We start from the raw sequence: 21,685 nt of genomic DNA on the forward strand, positions 1-21,685 counted from the left end.
TTCATCTGATTCTAATGTGCCATGGAGTTTCCACTGACACTATTCCTCCCACAGATCCCATCTCTGCTGTGGCTTGTCAGAAGAGCTGATTAGACATCCAGGTATTTTGTTGGAAGTGAGTATTCATCAGCTGCTTGTTACCCTGGACGGTCCTTCATCTTTAGACCATTAACGTGGATGCCAGACTGCTCTCAATGGCTTATTCCTTATGCTTCTTTCTGTGGGGAGAGTGGCTAGGAAAAATTCTTGGGTGCTGGCAAGTTTTACTTTTGTTGTTCATTTGTTTCAGTCATCTTCAACTCTTCATGACCCCATTTGGGGTTTTCTTGGCAGAGATAGTACAGTGGTTTACCATTTCCTTCTCCAGCTCATTTTACAGATAAGGAACTGAAACGAGGAGGGTTAAGTGACTTGCCCAGAGTCACACAGCTAGTAAGTGTCTGAAGGTCACACTTGAACTCAGGTCTTCCTGACTCCAGGCCCAGAACTCTCTCCACTGTGCCACCTAGCTGCCCAAGTTTTTACTAGTTATTTGTATTTATAAAGGGAGGAAACAGATAAAAGGAGTATGTGTCCAGGGTATGAGACTGGCAGGTACGAAATGGCTCCTCCACTTATCTGCTATTCATGTCTTGCCTCTATTTTGAGACCTACTCTGTAACAGAGAGTAGAGAAGCTTCAGAGCCTCACTGCTCACTCCAGCTACAGGAAAGTGAATGTGTACATGAATATATGCAGTCACTTGGGAACGCCACAGATTCAAAGACAGAATGGGAGGAATGCAGCATTTCTTCTGTAGTTGGTTTTTATTGAAGGTCCTTATTAGGATGGAACGATGTCGGAAGGGCTGTGTAAAGACAGGCACACTTTTGCACTACTGGGGTAGCTATGAAATTATCCAACCATTCAGAGAAATGAGAAGGCAGCTAGTGGCACGGTGGAGAGAGCTCCAGGTCTGGGGTCAGAAAAGACTTGAGTTCCAGTTTGGTCTCAGACACTCAGGAGCTGTGTGATCTAGGCAAGGCACTCAACCTCTGCTCACCTTGAAGGCAGCTAGGCGGCATAGAGGATAGAGTGCTGGGCCTGGCATCAAGAAGGCCTGAATTCAAATCCAGCTGCAGACACCTACGAGCTTGTGGTTTTGGGGAAGTCATTTAAACTCTGTTTGCCTCAGTTTCCTCAACTGCAAAGTGGGGACACTAATAGCAGCTACCTCCCAGGGTTGTTGGAAAGATCAAATGAGACAATATTTCTAAAAAAGCACTTAGTACGGTGCCTGGTACATCGCAGGTCCCCTAAGAAAGTGACTAAAACGTCCATATCCTTTGACTCAGAGATCCCTCTCTAAGGAGCCTATACCCCAGAAAAGTGAGATATAAAAAGAAAGGTCTTATACATGCCAAAATATTTACAGCCGCACTTTGTGTAGAAATAAAGAATTATAAATAAAGCAGATGCCTATCAATTGGATAATGGCCAAATAAGTCGTGGCGCAGGGAAAGACAAGTAGCACAGTAGACAGAGCACTGGGCCTGAAGTCAGAAAGACTCATCTTCTTGAGTTCAAATCTGGCCTCAGGTAGATGTTAGCTGTGTAACCCTGAACAAGTTACTTAATCCTGTTTGCCTCGGTTTCCTCATCTGTAAAATGGGCTGGAGAAGGAAATGACAAACCACTCCAGGATCTTTGCCAAGAAAACTCCAAATGGAGTCACAAAGAGTTGGACACAACTGAAAAAAATAACAAACTCCACATATCTTTGCCCGTGTTTTCCTGAACTTTTTTTCCCTCTTTTTTATTCTTTGTTAAAAGAGATGGCTCCCTGGAAGAGGAAGGTGAAAGTGAGAGATATATTGGGAAATGTAGGTGATACAAAAACAAATGCTAATTTTTTTTACAAAATTAAACCTTTTTGTTACATGAGTTTGACTTCTGGACTTCCTCAAATCTTATGAGAAACTCAATGCAGGTATTTTATTCTTCTCACAGTTCATATGAAGTCAACATTCTCATAAACCATGGGTGAAAAGAGAAAGTCTGACACCACCATAAACCATAATGATTTTCAATGATAAACTCCAACCAGGAACTCCAGAAAAGTAAGACTGGATTTTTTTTAACCTTTGGGAAAAACGGGTGGGGATTTGATTTTTTAGTTTTTGTTTGTTAGTTTTGTTTTGATATCTTGCTTTTGCCTGCATTTCCTAAGAAGCCAAACAGATTTCTTTCCCATGGTAGGCTGAGCTATCAGAGCCTCTGCCAATCAAAGTTAGCTCATAATTCACCTTCTGTAATGAGAACAGGGCATACACAGTTCAGGCTGTTGGTTTCTGAATGTGTTTCCCCCAAAGGCACTGCACAAGCCACTGAGAGAAGGAATGTCTTTTTCCTGAACCATACATTGTTAAAATAAGGAAAGAAATGCATTTCAGCAGAGAATTCAATAGTTATATGCCAAGAAGTGGTGATTTCCCCATCAAAGGCAGCCTTCCTACTGTCCTTGTGTCTTTTACAGCAAATGGGATCCCTAACCCCTGGGCTCTGTCCTGCTATTGCCTTAAATGGCCAAGAGGAAAGGGCTGGCTTTACCTTCACTGTCAGGGTCATCAGGATCTTCCTTTGTGATTCCGGGGGTGTTGGATCATAATTTTCATTTCTCATGCTTTCAGGCTGCAATACATAGCCAGTCCGGCCATTAAGTGCAAATAAAGCATGATTCAGCTGCATATATTTATCTGGGGAGGAAATGAAGGTGGTGCAAATAAAAAGAAGAGAAAAGAGCATTCTGTTCAAAAGTACTTCATTTTAAGCCTAAGGTTCTAGGACGCAGCCATGTTCTCTCCAATCTCTAGAGGAGGGCTCCTCACCCTTTTCTGAGGTATGGAACCCAATGGTGATGACTGGTGAAGCCTGTGGACCCCTTCTCAGACTAATTTTTTTAAATGCACAAAATAAAATACTTAGGGTAAACCTATTATATTAAAGTACAACTGTTAAAATCTTTAAAAATAATCCACAGAGCCTGTGAAATCTAGCCATAGATCCCAAGTTGAGAACCTTTGCTCTAGAGTGAAGTGTCAGTGACACTGACATCAACCAGAAGGGCTTCCCTTGCACCTTTACCCCTCCTTACATTCAGGCAATGAGGTGAACCCAGGGCATCATGGCCACTGTTCAGCTTGCCTTGCCTTAAGTCATAAAGCTTGGTCAATTAGGAAAGGAAGTAGCTGGGCAGTCCAAAGGGGCATGGATGGATGGGGAGGCCGCACTGTAACTATGCTGTGGTGCCTCCTCAGCAAGGGCAGCACCTGGACAGGGTCTTGGGTTGCTTTCTCCACGGGGTCACTACAGGAGCTACTCAGCAGCTACCACTGCCAAGGGCTCAGCTATTCAGTCTACTGTCTTAAAAAGATCCAAGAAAAAAAGAAGTTATTTTCGTGGATATGAAAAAGTAAGCACAGTCTTATAAACCTAGGCCCCCAGCAGCCCAAAGGGGAGTTCCTGCCCTGCACAGATGCCTAGCTCCTCTAGAGGCAGCTTGGCAATCCTCCTCCCCTTTAATATCTCCCAGTGTTCCCCACATGCTTCTCCTTATAAATGAAAAAGGATCCAGGGAAGTTAGTGTGTCCTGGGAAATGTGGAAACTAGGAACCTGACACTTTTGCCCCAAGAGTATCACCTCAGAGGCAGCTATAGGGCACAATGCATAAAACACTACACTTGGACTCAGGAAGGCCTCAATTCAAATTCCTATCTCAGACACTTACTAGCTGTATGACGTGGGCAAATTATTTAGCCTGTCAGCCTCAGTTTCTTCATCTGTAAAATGGGGATAATAATAACACCTATATGACAGGACTGTCGTGAGGATCAAGTGAGATGACACATGTAAAATGCTTTGCAAACTTTAAAGTGCTATATAAATACTAGTTACTACCATTATTACCTCAGTGGGGACTGAGTGGGAAAGGTAAGGGACACAGAGGAGCATCAGACTAGCCTCAGAATGGTACCTGAGTGATCCAAGACCCATGCTGGTGGGCTTTAGGGATCTTCCTTTTTATTCAACGAATTAAGTAGTCCTACCCCTCAATCAAGTCAGTATGATATTGTGAGAAGAGCATTAGACTATGTATAAATCAAGAGACCTGGATTCTAAACCTAGCTCTGCCACTAGCTAAGTGTGTGACCTTGGACATGCCTTCATCAAGAGCTGACCATACTAGACTCACTGCATTTCACTTTTGTGACAGGGTTACTAGACTGGTTGGTCAAGAGATACAGACACATAATTTACCAGTGTCCCTAGCAAAACACTTAAAATCTCTCATACAATTCTTGTGGGCAGGAGGAAGAGCTATCAGCTAGATGATAATACAGTTAGGGAGATTCAGAACTAGCTGAATGACTGGGCTGAAAGAATAGTTATTAATGGGTCTATGCCAACTTAAGGAGAATTCTCTGGCAGAATGACCTAGAATTTTGTACTTGGCTCTATCCTGTTTAACATGCTTGGATGTAAACTGGCACCCTTATGGAATTTGCAAATGACTCAAAGCTGGGAGGAGTAGTTAACATTTGGCAATTAAGAGAATGAGAAACCAAAAAGATCACTGGAGACCAGAACAATGGGCCAATCCTAACAGGATAAAATGTAATTGGATTACAAGCACAATATGAGTCAAGTACAAAACAGAAGGCAAAAAAATTCATCTGATCTTAGGTTGCATTAAGGATGGCTATGGTGCCATGTAGTGTATTCTGCCCTAGACAGACCACATCTAGAGTACTGTCTTCAGTTTGGGATACCAACACATGAGCAAAAACATTGACAACACGGGAAGCACATGGTGGAGGAGGACAATCTAGATGGTGAAGGGTCTCAAGTTCATTCCAAAAAAGAAGGAGCATAGGAACTAGGGAAGTTTTACCTGGAACAGCCATTGTATGGATGAGGCATTTGATTTCATTCTCCTTAACTCTAGAGGGAAGAGTTTAGAGTAACAGGAGGGAATTGTAAAGAGGCAACTTTAGGCGTAATGTAAGGAAATACTTCCTAACAATTAAAATATCCCAAAGTGCAATGGGAAGCTTTGAGAGGTATCAGGTTCCCTTGTACTGTAAGTTTTTAAGCTAAGGGTAGACAAGCTCTTGTCAGAGATGTTATGGAAGAAGTTCTAGTCCACATGTAAATTGGACCAGATAGGCCCTAAGATCTCTTTGACTTCTGCGATTCTATAAAGTCACTCTTCCCCTTTGTGAAATGCATTATCATGTAACTTTGTGTAGTAGAGGTATCTCTCTGTGAGTCATATCCCTTTACTAGACCACACACTCCACGAAGCTAAGCACAACATCTTATGTAAATCTCAAAGGCTGTAAACTCCTTGATCTGTCTTCTTTGGTCCCTTCTAAACTGCAAATCCTATGAGGGCTGGGACTATTTGCTTCACACAAACAAGAATTAGACTATGTTTAAACTTACCTAGCATTGTGCTCCATACACAGTAAGAAATTAATGTTTGAATGAATAAATGAAACAAGGGAATTAGGCTAGATGATCTCGAAGACCCTTTCCCATTTGACAGTCTTAGGATTCTATGCCCATACCCCTAGCACCACTGCCTTCTACCAGCAGGCTCACCAGTCCCATGTGCTCTTCCCCACATCATTCTGTTCTCCTCAGTTGCTTTAACATTCTCCCCATCCCTAATACCTCTCTTCTACCATTATTCCAAAAAAGATGAAGAGAAGGAAATGGGCAGCACCTAAGGCTTTTCCTGCTAACATTCAACATGCTAGACTGGCCAGAAAATAATTTAATAGACCAACATTTAATTTTCAGTTGGTCATTAAACTCTATTTCTTTCTAAGAAGCAATACTGCACCTGTGGCCACTGTTTTGTCCAACTTCAGGAAGCTCAGCAGTGACACGTTCTTCACAAAGTACTCAGCAGGCCACACTCAGATTCAAAAAGCAATGCCATCCCTGGAGACCCCTTACCTGCTGTCTGGAAATTCAGAGCGACCATCTGAGAGCCACAGAGCCAAAGTCGAAAAGGATCATAATTTGATGAGTCCACCCTTTGGCCTTTTGGGTAGACCCGAGTCAATCCCTTTTGATTATACTTCAAGAGATCAATCGGCTTCTGCCTAACAATGCTGTCAGCCTTGGTCTCCACGAAAGAGCGAATTTCTCTAAAATCAGGATTTTCTGCACAGACATATAGGAAAGGAAATGAAATTGACATTTAACTTCAAGAGTGTGACACAGTCACAATCACAGCTCAGTCCTAACCCACCATGCAAAGACTGGATGCTGGGTGTGAAAGATAAACCTTAGCAATCTGACAAGACTATTGCCTTGGGCATACCAGTGCCATTCCATTTTGAAATCACAGACGTTAGTTACCTTACCCCAAGACCATTGCCCCACACTCTCAGGACATCAAAGCTGGGCTAGCGTTTTGAAAACTTAAATGCCTGCCATAAAGGTAGGATACTTTCAAGGAAGTGGGATGGGGAGGGTGAGAAGATGAGAAAAGGGCAGAGCTCACCATGATGCACCTTGCTATTATACAGATTCTGGTATAAAAGTTCTCAGTGAACCCTACCAAGTCAGTGTATTACTGGAAATACTAGGGACCTTGTTGGAACACTATTTCCTCCTAGCCTGGCCACGTGACGCGGCCGAAGGAAATTGTCCCCACGATTTAGAGCAATTAAGTCAACCAAATTCCCCATGTGAAATATAAAAGGAAAAGCTTGCTACAACAGAAGACCCAGGTGCCCGCTATTGCTGCCTGTCCTCCTTGCTTGCTGGAAGACCACTCTGCTTCACTGAACTACATTCTCTCCTGGGGTGAGGGTAGCCTTGAAAAAATCTGACACCTGACACACTTGCTAGCTGTGTGGCCTCACTTCTCTGTGCCTCAGTTTCTTCATCAGTAAAAGAAGGATAAATAATAATTGTACTGCTCACATGACAGGGTTGTTTAGAGGATCAAATGAAATCATACACGGGGAAAGCTTTGTAACCATGAAGTGCCAGAGAAATACAGGGAATTTTTAGTATGATTTCTGTACTCTTAAAGTTCCCTCTAGAATAGAATTTCAGTTTATCACAAAAAACCTGCCTGTGACTGGAACATGCTCAATGAATAAGTGACATAATCCTGAGCCTTGCACACAGTGATAATAATCACTCACATTTATATGGCACTTTGAGGTTTAAAAAGTGCTTTCCTAGTAGGCACCCAACAGATGTTTGATGAATAAATGAACAGGCTACTCTGGTGCACAGACTGCCTCTGCTCCATTGACCATCTGCCAGGAGCCACCTGCTCTGAGAGAGGAATGGTCATGCTCTCACCCACCCTTTGTCCCTTCCCCATATTCAGCCCTGCTCCATCTTGCTGGCTCTTGAAAGGAAATTAATGATAATAACGGCTAATATTTAACACAGCATTTTATAGTTACAAAGCATTTTGTAGAAATGATATCATTTGATCTTCCTAGCAACCCTGTAAAGTAACATAAAGATTACCATTCCCATTTTACAGATAAGAAAAAGCTTTATTAAGGCTCAAAGAGGAAATTATTTGACCAAAGCCACATGGTAGGCAAAGGGCAGAACCAAGCCTTGAATCCAAGTCATCTGACTTCAAGACCAGGGCTCTTTCTACTATACCATACTGCCTGCTGAGTGGACAGGACAGGCAGGAGTCACACGCTCCCTGTCCTTTATCCCCATCTTCCTTGTGACCCAGTGCAAGATGAGGCTATATGTGGGAGGAACTGTCATTCTGCCTAGAGCACTGTTTCCATCTGGAGTCCAGAAATTCCAAATGCTATAATATTGTTCTTTACCAGACTTAAATAAGAGCATTTACCCAGGAGTGAACCACGATTATAAAATGAAGGAATTACCTAAATTATCCTTGGTTTTACTTGTTGGCTTACAGTAGACAACTAAGTCGGATAGTTCTATGGCAATTGATTGGTTCTTCTCCCAGTACTTCATGTTGGTCTCCTGTTTGGAATAAAGACATCCCAGTAACCAGTTTTCATGATCAGCACAGATTTCACCAGGCCTTCCTTCTCACAATGTTGTGTCTCAATGACAGTGTCAAGGGAGTCAGATTTTTCATTTCAGGGTTTTACTTTAAAAAAAAAATTCTCTATCTCTCCCCTCCAGCCCTGAACTGTTTTAAGGCCCTGGTTAATTTTCTTCAGGTCTCACACCTACCAGTCCACACTAATGGGCTTTATTCTCAAGCCACTCTTCTTTCAATATGCAACTCTATGTGGAGAGGGCAAAACTCCATGAGAATATAACTCATATTTCTGAGTACAAGTTTTAAATGAGCACCCCCCCACCCTTGCCTCCTATGCCCCAACCTATGACTAATTACTGCCTTCACACCTCATTCATATACAAACTAATGAAGCTTCACCTCATTCTTGTTAAAAGGGAGAAATTATTACTCTGAGATGAAACTCCAATTGCTTCTGCAAATACTCTAAGGATGACTGCTCCAACCTTGTGGTAAAAGCCCCTCTTATCCCAGTTGACATAGGAAGGAAATTTATTTTATCTATTACTACCTAGACATCCCCATTAGAATCATCACCTCCACTCCTTCCCCACCAGAAATTGGACTCTGTCCGATTTTCAATGGGCTAGCTGTGGCCTATTTTTGCTCAGTTCTAGACCTCCATAGATCTTCATCAGTTCAAGTCTGGACTACTGCAATAGTCTGTTGACTGGCCTCCCTACCTCGAGCCTCTACCCCATTCCAGTCCAACCTCCATTCATCTGCCAAAGTGATTCTGGCCTAAAGCACAGATCTAGACATGCTACTCTGTACTCAATAATCTCTAGTAGACTCTTGTTACCTCTAGGATTAAATACAAAATCATCCATTTAGCCTTTACAGCCCTTCCTGCCTTTCTAGTCTTCTCACATTTTACTCCCCTCTCTGTACTCAAAAATTCAGCATCATTAACCTTATTGTTTTTCTCATACATAACATTCCCATATCCTGACTGCAACAGGGTGTCCCCCAGGTCTAGAATTTTCTCACTCCTCATCTCTACCTCCCTGGCATCTCTAGCTTCCTTTTAAGACTCAGCTCAAATTCTACCTTCTCTAAGAGATCTTTCCTGGCTCTCCCTGCCCACTGCTAATGTCTTCCCTCTGAGGTGACCTTCTTTTTACCCTGTAAATATTCTGTGTGTACATAGTTGTCTGCATGTCGTCTTCCCCATTTAGGATGTAAGCTCATGGAGGGCAGGGACTGTTTTTGCTTAAACACCTAATAAAATGTTTGTTGACTGACTTATTGGACATCTCTCTTCTTCAAGTGTTGTCATCTTCCATTAGAACATAAGCTTCTTGAAGCCGGGAACTGTCCTGCTTTCTATTGTTTTTATTTCCAGAACTTAGCACAATACCAGGCCCAGAGAAAGTACCTAATAAATGCTTTATTTATTCTAATCTAATATATTCAAGTTTAGAAAACTCACTGCCTTCAACATCCCCAGTGCTTAGCCTTCAGCCTACCTTTGGAGGCCAGTGAATTTTCCAGCCTCTCTGATCACATAATTGGACATGTTGGGATCACTGCAAATTGGTAAGATTATAGAAGATTGACACTCCCCTTCTACTAAGGCTCAGGCTGGTAGATTACTTGAATTCCAGAATTCTGAGCAGCAATAGAGTCAAAGCCAATTGGGCATCCACACTAACTTTGGCACCAATATGTGAGCCCCTAGCGAAGTGGGAAGGGGGGACACCAGGCTGCCTAAGTAACAGTGAAGCAGCCCAGGTTGGAAACAGAACAGGTCAGAGTTTCTGTATTGATTAGCAGCAGGGTCTACCATGAGTAGCCTGAGTGAGGTGGAGAGAGTTGGTCTCAAAAAACAAACACACAAAATAAATGAATAAATAAATAAATGAAAACAAATAAAAAAATAGGCTAGAAACTTTCTTTGAGGGACAGGTAAAACTGAAATGGAAATACTATAGGAAGCTGTGGCGGAGAGGTAACCTGGGGTGTAATGGAAAGAGTCCCTTTACTGGGAACAAAGAAATCTGGGTTCTATACCCCATTTCTGCCAACAGTTTTGATAACGATATTAGAAAAGCCCTTTACCTCTCGAAGCCTGAGCTTCCTAGTGGGTGAAAATAAGGGAATTAGATGAAGTGATTGTAAGGTCACTTCCAATTCTCTTTCCTTAGTCATATTTAGTTTAGCCAAATCCAGGACAAGAAGCAGGCCTTTTTTCCAAACATCTTCCCCCTTCTCCTAACAACTTCAATCCTAAGCAGCTTTGGTCACAGTGGGTACACAGTCCACACCAGTGACTCATTTTTTGCTCTCAAGTATAATAGCATGAGGTTATTGTTTTTAATGTTTACATAAATGTAAAATCCAATTAAGGGGTAGTTTAGATAAAAGAGAGAACATGCCTAACTTAAGTGGTTAGGATGATTTCAGGTTATTAAGCAGTAGGGAAAAAAAAGAACTTTCCAAGGAAATTACCCTTTATCCCATCAACAAAACTGCAGAAAGCCAGAGGAGACGACAAATAAATTATTTTTAAAATTGTCTAAGCTTCTCTACATCTTATATTTGGCCCCATTTTCAGAGCAAGGCCTTGGACACAATGGAAATGTGTTTTAAGTGTCTACTACCTTTAGCTTATTCCCTCTGAAGTTTCCATATTCTAGCAACATACCCAGTTCCTGCAGAAATGGTTTCAATCATCCCAAATAGAGTATAAGCCTAGGAAAGGAACCCGAGCTCTGCTTCAATCCCCAAGTCGCCTTCCCAAGGGGCAGCACTCCTTATGGGATATGGTTACTCAAGAACATGGATACCATCAATTGCACCCATCCAAAGAAGGACATGTATGCAAATATGCCTGTATGTTTAAAGGGGGGGGCATCCTATAACTAATAACTATTAAAACATGGAAGGAGAAAAAGAGTGAGGATACCCTTAAGAATGATCTCTAGAGAACACTGTTGAAACCACGAAGTACTGATGACTCTTAAAGTGCAGCACTGCTATTCTAGGACACAAAGAGGTGTATACCTCTGGATTTCAAGTCAGAGAAACTAGGTTCAATTCTGGTTGAAACTAGGGCAGCTCTCTCAACTCAACAGCTGTGTGACCTTGGGTAATTTCACTTAACCTCTCTAGGTGTCAGTTTCCTCACCTGTTAAATAAGAGGGTTGGCCAGTAAAGGTCCATAGTCCATTCCAGTCCTATACCTATGATCCAATGAGCCATAAAGATTGGCAGGTTTGCACTGAACAGCCCTGCCATCTCATGCCTGATATTGTTCCTCAGCTTGTGAAGCAAGAGTTCAGTGTGACAGCCCTTCAGTCTGATGTCAAGACTTGAAAGACACTTGGCTACAACTCCAAGATGACTACCAAAGTACCTCCCCCAGAGAGGTCTGAATGAGGAAAACTTCTCTCTGCGGTGGCTTATGGCCATGATTTTCACAGGGTGTTTGCTTTGGTTGCTCATGAACAAATCCAGAAGGGAAGCACAAAACATGATGGTGTTTCAGGAGCTGTCCCATTCAACACAGAGGTAGAACACAGATGTTCAGGAAGATAGCTATAGTGGAAGGGACAATGGATTTGAAGTCAAAGGCCCCAGGATTAAATCCCAGCTCTGCTATTTACTATCTGTGTGATGTTTGTTGGACAAATAACTTAAACTCTCTGTGCCTCAGTTTTCTCATCTGTAAAATAGGGGAACTGGACTAGACAGCCTCTAAGGTCCTGTCCAATTTTAAATCTATGATCCTATGACTGCTTTATTAGAAATTCACCCACTACAGTTTAAGAACAGTAAGTAGTCCTTTAAGACTATCTAAGGTGACGCTCTACCTAGGATCAGGGGCATCAACAAACTTATTACAAAATACAATTTAGTGATAAGAAAAATCCTCAGTGATGAAATAGGGCTCTCACAAGTTCCACCAAAGTACTTCTTTGGTTTGTACTTAACTGTACCTAAGAAATTATTTATCCTTCTCTTATTCCAAATATATTTAATGCTCAACATTTGTGAAAATGGCCATTTTTCAAAAAGTTCCTTTCCATTTATATGGCAGGGAGAAGAGAGGTCAAACAGCTAAAAATCTACCTTCCTCTCCCTCCTACCATACTCTATATGAGACAACGATTTTAACATTCTCCAAACATCTCTAGACACATAATCAATTAATTCAAAAGTTGTGATTTCTAACTTAGAGGTTCCTTCAATGGTTAGAGCCCATCTAATTATCATGCTTTGGCAAAATGTTTGGAACTTATTAAGCCATAAAATTAAGGTGGCAGCTTGTCTTAATACAACATAGATGGAATCATGGACCACCTACCTAACAATGGTGAGCAGGCTTCCCTACCCCTGCCCTTTCACTCTCATGAAAGCATGAGGCTGGAAAGCCATCCTTCCACCTAACAGGCTAGTGCTCACCAGTGTCTGCAGTTGCCCCTCACATGGGTCTAATCCAAAGCTAAGGGCTTCCCTCTGAATGCTAGCAGGAATAGCAAGAATTTAGGGCACAGTTCCACTACTCAAAGGCCTTAGCTGCTGCACTAGACCCCTACAAGCAGAACCCAAATGGCAAAGCTCAATACCACTGTTGCATTCTTCCAGGTGATTTCTCTGATGCTCTGGTACCACTCAAAGAGCTCTTCCACTTTGTCAGTCGCAAATTCGATGGGAGGATCATTGGGTTTCTTGGGTTCCAGGATGAAGACAAATGGTTTCTGGTTTTTTCCATGTGGTACTTTCACTTGGAAAGATTAAAAACAACAGTGTTCCAGGAGGCCAGGGGCACTCATACTACCCGAGCCCTGCTTCAATCCCCAAGTCACCTTCCCAAGGGGCAGCACTCCTTATGGGATATGGTTACTCAAGAACATGGATACCATCAATTGTCACCCATCCAAAGAAGGACATGTATGCAAATATGCCTGTATGTTTAAAGGGGGGGGGGCATCAATAAAAGATGTAGTCCCATAACAGAAGTAGTGATTTCCCCCTTAAAGTGTGTTACTCAATTGCCAGCTCATGGTGGTGGACAGCAGTCTGTCAAACTTTTACTACCACAGGTTGTTACTTCTTAAAACTTAAATATTTAAAAAGCTGATTCTTCCTCCTGGCCTTCAGTCCCTAACATTCCTAGAACCCTCCTTTTCTCTGTCCATTCTTAAGGCCAAGGAGGACACATTTCTGCCTTGGAGTAAAAAATACATGTGTCTATGTAGGTGTGTATGCACATGTTTATATATGTGCATGTGTGCATAAATATAAGCACATATAGGTATACACATATGTACACATACATAAATTTTTAATATACACATATAAGCAAATATTTTATTTATTAAATCTATAGTATAGTTTGGTTTGAGAAACACAGCCCTAAAAAACAGTTCATTAAAAAGTATTTTGTGCTTAATGTGAAAATAGGCATTAATTAACAATAGCCAAAAAAAAAATCTTTCCTTTCTAAGGCTGAAATGAACTGGCTTGTCTCAAACCTTGGAAAAGGATGAAAATCCATTCAAAAAACAATGAAATCCACTTAAGAGAATATCTATTAAGGGGACTGCAGCAGTAGGAAAGAGCACCAGACCAGGAATCACAAAACTTCAAGGGAAAGGCAACAGAAGCCAGAACCCCTGTCTCCTGACTCCTAATACAATGTTCACTCTCCTATATGCACTGATCACCCTGCCCCCATGCTATTGTACCCAACAAATGATGCCCAGCCCTTCACACCAATTCCCCAGCTCCCTTTGGTCACTTTCTAGAAAAGCATAGGAAAGCAGAATAAGCCATGAAATTTAGGAATCACAAAAGTTGTCAGGTTCCCCTCAGGAATGATCCTAAGGCTGTGTGGGAATTAACAATAAAGATTAGGACTAGGATGATCACCCACCAACATTATAGGTGTTAAGATCCAAGATTCCTCTGCACAGAGATCCTAAAGGGTTATCTTCAATAATCTGTGGAGAAACAGGAGTAGTTTCAATAAACCTGAAGAACAATTCACATTATTCCTAACTAGAATGCTATAAACACAACCAGATTCAAAATCATACCACTGCACTGAGACACTGCCCATGGCCCTGTTTAAAATTCATCCTCATTACAGGATAAATATGTCCATAGGGAGATGGAAAAGGATTGAGGCACAGAGCCTACAGTGACCTTGCTGCTAGCAGAGGCCTGAACATTCACAGTGGGTCATTTTTCAGCTTGCAAAAATGTACATCATGATGTCTAAAGGAAATGTGGGGCCATTTCATCCAGTCTGCTCTTTCCAACTTCTCCGTCATCCTCCATGACTGTGGCATCTTGGTTCAAGTGTAGTTCTATGTGTATAAGTTATGGGTTCCCAATTTTCAAAGAATTAAGGCACAAGAGGCTATACTTAGAATAATATGCAGCTTAATTTGGCCTTCGTCTAACTGTTCAGGACATCATTTCAGCACTGCAGGGCACGAGGGTCATTGTTACAAATATCAATGACTGTTCATAGGATCCTAGATTTGGACCTAGAAAGAATCTTACAGGTCATCTAGTCCAACTCCTTGTTTAGCAGAATAAGAAACTGAGGCTAGGAGAGGCTAAGCAGCTTGTCCAGGGTCATTCAGGTAACAAGTAATGGAATTAGGGTTCATACCCACATCCACTGACTCCATACCCAGAACTCTTTCCACTGCAGTATTTACACTTCATGGTAAAATTCTGGAGCTCTGGTTATGGAGACCTTCCAGTCAACAGGATGCTAGACCATAGATGAACCCTCATATTAAACTTTAATCCATCTCATCTTATCCACCTCTCAGTTCTACTTGCTACTTTAATTACTCTTGGGGTATACTTAATGCCAGAATAACTGAGGTAGAACCATTTAATCTGTAAGATTACTTTAATCGGGGGACAGGTTCCTACCATGGTTATTTTTCCATCTGCAGGAAATTATCCTGTCCACCCAAAATCTTCCAGGACAACATGATTAAAACAAAATTGGTTGGCTACAATGACTCCAGAATAATCCAGGCCCTCTCACTTGGACTATTATAATAGCCTTTTAATTGGTTTCCCTGCCTCATATCTCTCCTCTCTCTAATCCATCCTCCAAAAATGAAATTCCTAATGCATAGATTTAGTTATGTCACTCCCATGTTCAAGAAGCTTCAGGGGCTCCTTGTTACCTCTAGGTTAAAATTCAAACTCTTTTGTTGACATTTAAAGTCCTTCACAATCTAGATCTAACCTTTCTTTGCAGACATATTACTACCTTTCATGCACACTATATTCCAGTCAAAATGGCCTACTTGGAATTTCCCATATACAACATTCCATCTCTTGCCTCGATGCCTTTGTATAGGATATCCTACATGCCTAGAATCTTTGTTTTTGTCATTTTTGCCCTATCTCCCTTCCTTCAAAGCATAGCTCAAGTGCCACATCCAATAAGAGACCTTTGCTGATTCCTCCAGGGGTTAGCTACCCCCTACTCCCCAAATTACCCTTTTGTTTTCACCATCTGTCTTCACGTCATATCCTCCTAGTAGAATGAAAGCTCCTCAAGGGCAAGGATTTTTTCATTTTTGTCTCTGTATCTCTAAAGCCTAACACAGTGCTTGGCACTTAATAAATGCTTGGTGATGAAATGAAATAATGAATTCATTAAACTATATTTTAATCATGTTGAATCTCTGCCAGAAAAACATGGCAGCTCAAGTTAAATCTGTCTATATGTACAGTTCATAAAAGGGGACAGGAAACTTCCTTGTGATCATTATCCAGGCTCACCTGTTTTTCCAGCTCTTCAAAATCAACTGTTGATATGTCCTCCACATAATTAGATGGAAAATATTGCTGAATCCTTCCTCCATAATCACCCTTCCACCTAAATAAAGCACAGGACTATTAAGCCTTTGTGTGAAGGGTATTAATGATCCCTGCACAGCCATTTACTTCCCCAGCTGTTGTGCTGGTTCCCTGGTGAGATAAAAGCTGCAGCTGGTTACCCGGTCAAAGGCAGCCAGAGCTCGCTAGGGATGACGATTTCCAAAGGGAAATGTGGCTGCAGGGACTGAAGATTACTCCTTTTTCTCCCTCCACCCCTGTTCTAATGCTTTATCTGCCTGGAGAGAAACCCCTAAAATACTTCAGAGTAGAGGGCCAAAGGTCTGAGCTGTTACGGATAAAGATACGGATGGCAAGACTAGCAGAAGTTCTCCGTGAGCTCTTGGGCAGAAAGAGAAGAGGGTGGAGATGCTTAAGGGAAACAAGAGGTGCCCCCTCTCCTCTCTAGAAGTGTTCTGTTACTCCTCAGATTTTCCTAAAGTGTGTTGTAGGGATCACTCCTTTAACCCATCACACTCAAGCAGGTATCAGATTTGTTAGCATATATGTCCTACACATCCCATTAGATTGTTAGCTCCTTTGAGGGCAGGTACTATGTGTTTTTCCCTCAGTGCCTAACAGGAAGCCTTGCACATAGTAGGTACTTAATAATTACTGGTTGAATTGGCCTTGTGATACTACCCACCCCAACCCCGTAATCTCTGCCCTCTCTTAACAGGCTCACTATTGAATGAATGAACTCTTAAAACTTCACAGAATGGGGGAACTAGGTATGGATAGTAAGTGAGTATGTGTATGTGGGTATGTGTGTGTATATACCTGCATATACAAATATGAACACACACACGCGCACATACACACTATTCCGTACTTAGTTTCCCCGCTCTGCAGAGAAGAGAAGGAGGTACATTTTCTCAGTTCAGGCTTGATCATTCTAACCATACAGCATGCGATTTTGTTGTTCTTAGCATTTACACTGCTGTGGTCATCAGCTATACTGTTTTCCCAGTTTTGCTCTTCTCTCTGTATCAATTCATGTAAATCTTCCTATGACTCTCCTAATACTTCATTCCTTATGTACAAAAATATTATATTACATTAGTACATATATATGTATATTACATAAAAGATGTGTATATTTGTACGTGCATACATATGTATATAGTGTCTAATCATGTCAGGTATGATTGACATGTTGACTGGTTTTGCAAAACTGATTTTTCCCTTTCTTTTTAAATCCTAGTTATAAGGAATACCTTGCTAGGGAGGAGGAAAGGATATATTTAGATATTAAGTTGATATATAAGCAAAACATAACAAAAATGTGATATTTTTTAAAGAAAGGGAAAAAAACTCACTATTAAATGGACCCTAACAGTTAAAAGATAAGCAGTGGCTTTCTCTCCCCCTCCCCCACTTTCAGAGAGACTCACTTGGCATGGGCCTTCCCAGCACCTTTTGGCCTGGAAAGCCACCAGGACCAATCTGCTCTACCTGAGAAGCCAAAGGGCAGTGTTCAGACAGAGCTGGTGAACTACCCTTGAGCTAGAACCTATGTAACAGAACAAACCCTACTTTGCTAGCTCCCCAGGGATACCCTAGAGGGGAAAGGTACAGAGGGCCCAGCCCTGGGCCTGACATGGCTCCTAAGAGCCAAAGGAGCCGCAGCAAAGCTCTGAAGCAGGAGGAGCCTATGTGGGGCAGAGTCTTACCAGCCACCAGGCTCCTTGGAGACGTTGTGGATGAGGGCACCCCGACAGAAGCTGAGCTCATCCCCACGCTTGGCTTTGTAGTCATACAAAGCCTTCACGGTTCTCTGGGGCTTTTAAGGAAAAGGAAAAGAAATCAGTGAGTCAGGGGAGGGGAGGCAGGGAGAAACAAAGGGAATGGAGGGGAGGCTGGTTAGGTCTTAATCAATAAGTCCAGCTTCTGGAGTCATTTGACTTCCTTCTCATTAAGACTGAGAAGGCATTGCTTCAAGGCTGTGGAGTGACATCTATTGGCCTGAGCACAGGCCAATGCTGCCTAAGTATTTCCCTGTGTGGTTGCTGAGCTTCTGGGACTCAGAGCATTCATCTAAACACTGGCAGCAGTGGAATTAGCAGCTGTCATCATCCCTTTTCCCAACACATGCATAAAGGGAAAGACACAATACAGAAATGGTCAAGTCAGCTCCATATCCCTGCTGGCAACGGTAGGATTTGGGAAATTCTCAAGGAAATTGTATTTTCTGACAATACAACAGTTCCTTCACCTAATTCATGCCTTTTAAATTCTTTTACTCAAGTTAGTCAGGCAACTTATCTGGGCACATGTAATGTGGGCAGCATTCCAGCAATCTGTTCCCTTCCTCAGAGCATGACTGGGAGGCAAAGACAAGAAAAATAAGATTCTCCCATGACACACTATGAATTCCTACTGCAGACTTCCTTGGTTGGTGCTGGGTATGATTAGGGCTCAGCAAAGACAAGCAGGGAACTCAAGAATGAGTTTATTACTATGGCCCCAACTCCTATAGCCTTCCTCTAAGAGATTTTTTCTCAGTTCTTATTCTCCAAGGGTGGGGGCCAGATATAAAGAACTTCCCCCCTCCCCAAGATTCATAGAAGTAGACTTGAAAGTGCCTACATGCGCTGAGCATCGAGCCCACTTCAGTAAGCTCTGAGATTTCAGAAGAAAAGGTACTATACAAATATAAAATATACTAGTACATCTTCTTGGTTTTAAACAACTCGGCATAATTAAATATGAACTTCCAAAACTGAAGAGGAAGGAGGGAGAAGTGACCACTCTGCTTAAAAAAAAGAGTCTTCATTTCTTAAGAAATGATTCAGAATCACAGAACTTCTAAGTGAGAAGGGACTCAGACACCAGTTAGTCCTAACTCTTCCTCAAAAAGAAACTCTTCTTGAACACACTCAATAAATAGTGATCCAGCCTTTGCCTGAAGACCTTTATGGGAAGGAACCTGCTACCCCTACCAAGGCAGCCCAATGTACTGCTCTTAGGAAGGTTTTTCCTGACATTAAACCTAGATTTGCCCCTTTGCTACTTCTACCCATTTCTCCTAGTCCTATCCTCTGGAGAAACCATTAAGATCCTTCAAAGAGGAAACTCCCTAGAGTACATTTAATATGTCACTCAATTTACCCTCAGTTTTTAAGAATTCATCCCTTACACTTCCACATAATATCACTGTATTTTTCAATACAATCTCAGAATTTTGATAATGCCACTTAATGAGCACATTTAATGTGCTACAGCCAGGATGAAAATAACAACAAAAATTCATCTGCTACATGAGAGATGGGGCCAGAGGCAGAATGGCCAAGGAAAAGACTGTGGCCAGCAGCTGTTGGGGTGTGAACCCACATGACAAAATGGACATGGGAACAAGAATTAACATTCTCATTGAGGGACAGGAGATCAGAGAACCAGAGCATTTAATGAATATTATCAGTCAATACAATTAATATGTCCAAATTATAAAAACTTAACTATAAATCATTTTACCTAAACCTTCTCAATCAAACCTTGGGATTTCAGTAAACCAAAGCTGCATTGGGATAGTATGTGTCTGACAGTTTGATATCTCATTTCTGGGGAAAGTTTGATTTTCATTTCTCCCATGTTTATTTTTCTCTACAAACATTATAAATACGGAACAATATTTTTTTAAATTAAAGAAAAGTAAACACTGTACCGTTGAGGGGTTAATTTCACTGGGATCCACATACATCCTGACATCATAGAGTGAATTTATGTCCCTTTCCTGGAAAAGAAGAAATCAAGAAAGTATTTTTAAAATGGAAAGATACATTATGCTCTCCTAATATTCTTTGCAGAAAATGTGATGGCAATTAGCATCTGGTAGCTTCTTCTCCCTTGGGAGAACACAGAAGGGATATATGGAATCTGGCAAGGGAGTTAATGACCCACAAGAGGTAGTCATGGGTGGAGACAAGAAGAGAATCACAGATGGTCCTGGAGCTAACAGACCACGTGAAAATCTTGCAGTTTTTCATGAAAACCAATACAGTCCAGAGAAAGGTTAAGTGTGGAATTCAGTGATGATCACAAACTTACCTGGACACACACACATCAACACACACATATACATATGCACGCACACACAACAGAAGACTAGAAAATAGGACTTTCAAATATGTAAGATCTCTATGCCTCTAGGAAGCAGTGTAGTGGAACAGAACCAGCTGGATTTGGGAATTACCAAATCACAGAATTTCACAGTTAGAAGGAACTTCAATAGCCTTCTAATACAACCCATGACTACAAAAGAATCTCCTCTACAATATAAATGATTAATGGTCATCCGGCCTAGAAAACCACAACAGAGGGGAAACCTACGATCTGCCTCAAGCTTCAATTACTGACTCTAATATTTATTAGCGAGGTGACCAGGCAAGTCATATAACGCTAGCCTTAACATCCTCATTTATAAAATGAAGATGATAATATAGAGTTTGGGGCAGCTAAGTAGGGCAGTGGATAGAGTGCCAGGTCAAGAGTCAGGAATACCTGAGTTCAAATTCGGCCTCTCAGACACGTACTAGCTCTGTGACCCTGGACAAGTCATTTCACCCTGTTTGTCTCTGTTTCCTCATCTGTAAAATCAGCTAAAGAAAGAAATGGCAAACCAGTCTTGCCAAGATAACCCTAAATGGAGTCACAAAGAGTCAGACATGACTGAAACACCTGAACAACAACAATATAGAGTTTATATTTCTAAAGTGCTTTGTATAGTGGCTTGCACATAGCAAGTACTACATGAATGTCAGCTAACATTACCACTATTATATTAGCATTTATATAGCACTTTTATATAGTGCTTTAACTTTTACAAAGAACTTTAGGAATATTATCTCATTTGATCTTCACAATAATCTTGGGAGATAATTGTTTTTATGATCCTCATTTTATAAATGAGAAAACTGAGGCAGAGAGAGGTTAAGTGACTTGGAGAGAATCACACAACTATTTAGCTTTTGAAGTCGATTTGAACTCGGGCTTTCTTGACTCCTGGCCTAGCACCTTATCCATTGCTCTATCTGAAGTGAAAATGCTAATACTATTTACCTCACAGATTTACTATGAAGAACACATTTTGTAAACCTTTTTGTTTTTATCCGCTCTTATATAGATAGGGATCTGGGTCTCAAGCTGAATTCAGAGCTACAGCAACCAGAAAGTCCTGACATTCATTATTAGAGGAGAGGCTTATACAAGAAAAGACATGCATGGAACATGCTGCCTAACATTTTGAGAGGTGAAAGAAGGTAAGAAATATCAGGAAGAAATCTGAAAACAATTCATTCACCCTTCACCGGAGAGAAGAAAGAGGTCCTGTTAGGCAGAAATGGGGACGTACAAGGGGAAGGAGAGGAATGGGTTATAAGGAGTAACAAAAAAGCATGCATTTGCAGCCAGAGCTAGATTGAACCAGGGATGAGGAGCTAGGGGCGAAAGAAGTGATGAAAAAAAAAACCATAGAAAGGATGATGAAGAGAAGAAGAGAAGGGAACTAGGAAAGGGACTACATATGCAGCTTTCCTCAGGCAGTAAATACATAATTTTCAAGTAGTTAAATAGTCCTGGCTCACGGGTTTAAGGATGCTGGTTTCTAGGTTTGTCCACCACACCCAACAATTGGATAAATGTTGACAAAAGTCTTGACTTCATTTGACATGCTTTGTCATCAAGCACTGGGGCAGGCCAGGGCCTAGGGGACAATAGCATTCTTTTCT

The 21,685-nt window shown here is 41.5% G+C and overlaps 1 protein-coding gene and 1 long non-coding RNA gene across 3 annotated transcripts in view; one reads left to right on the forward strand and one right to left on the reverse strand.

Moving 5' to 3' along the window:
* Positions 1 to 21,685, reverse strand: part of PLCG2 (phospholipase C gamma 2) — a 163,016-nt gene that overhangs the window by 20,626 nt on the left and 120,705 nt on the right. For both annotated transcript variants that reach the window (XM_020992634.2, XM_078149768.1), the window contains 8 exons: positions 19,624 to 19,692; positions 17,633 to 17,742; positions 15,864 to 15,960; positions 13,978 to 14,044; positions 12,668 to 12,825; positions 7,930 to 8,032; positions 6,005 to 6,214; positions 2,590 to 2,735 (listed from right to left, as the gene is read on the reverse strand). In XM_020992634.2, the coding sequence (XP_020848293.1) occupies positions 2,590 to 2,735; positions 6,005 to 6,214; positions 7,930 to 8,032; positions 12,668 to 12,825; positions 13,978 to 14,044; positions 15,864 to 15,960; positions 17,633 to 17,742; positions 19,624 to 19,692 (960 nt within the window). The remainder of the gene's footprint in view (positions 1 to 2,589; positions 2,736 to 6,004; positions 6,215 to 7,929; positions 8,033 to 12,667; positions 12,826 to 13,977; positions 14,045 to 15,863; positions 15,961 to 17,632; positions 17,743 to 19,623; positions 19,693 to 21,685) is intronic.
* Positions 44 to 21,156, forward strand: LOC110212623 (uncharacterized). The gene is made up of 3 exons (XR_002325723.2): positions 44 to 115; positions 1,990 to 2,099; positions 21,082 to 21,156. It is a non-coding gene; the product is annotated as an uncharacterized LOC110212623 (long non-coding RNA).

This window comes from Phascolarctos cinereus, unplaced genomic scaffold, assembly GCF_003287225.1.
Source record: "Phascolarctos cinereus isolate Bilbo 61053 unplaced genomic scaffold, phaCin_HiC Scaffold_2;HRSCAF=192, whole genome shotgun sequence".
Classification (NCBI taxonomy): domain Eukaryota; kingdom Metazoa; phylum Chordata; class Mammalia; order Diprotodontia; family Phascolarctidae; genus Phascolarctos; species Phascolarctos cinereus.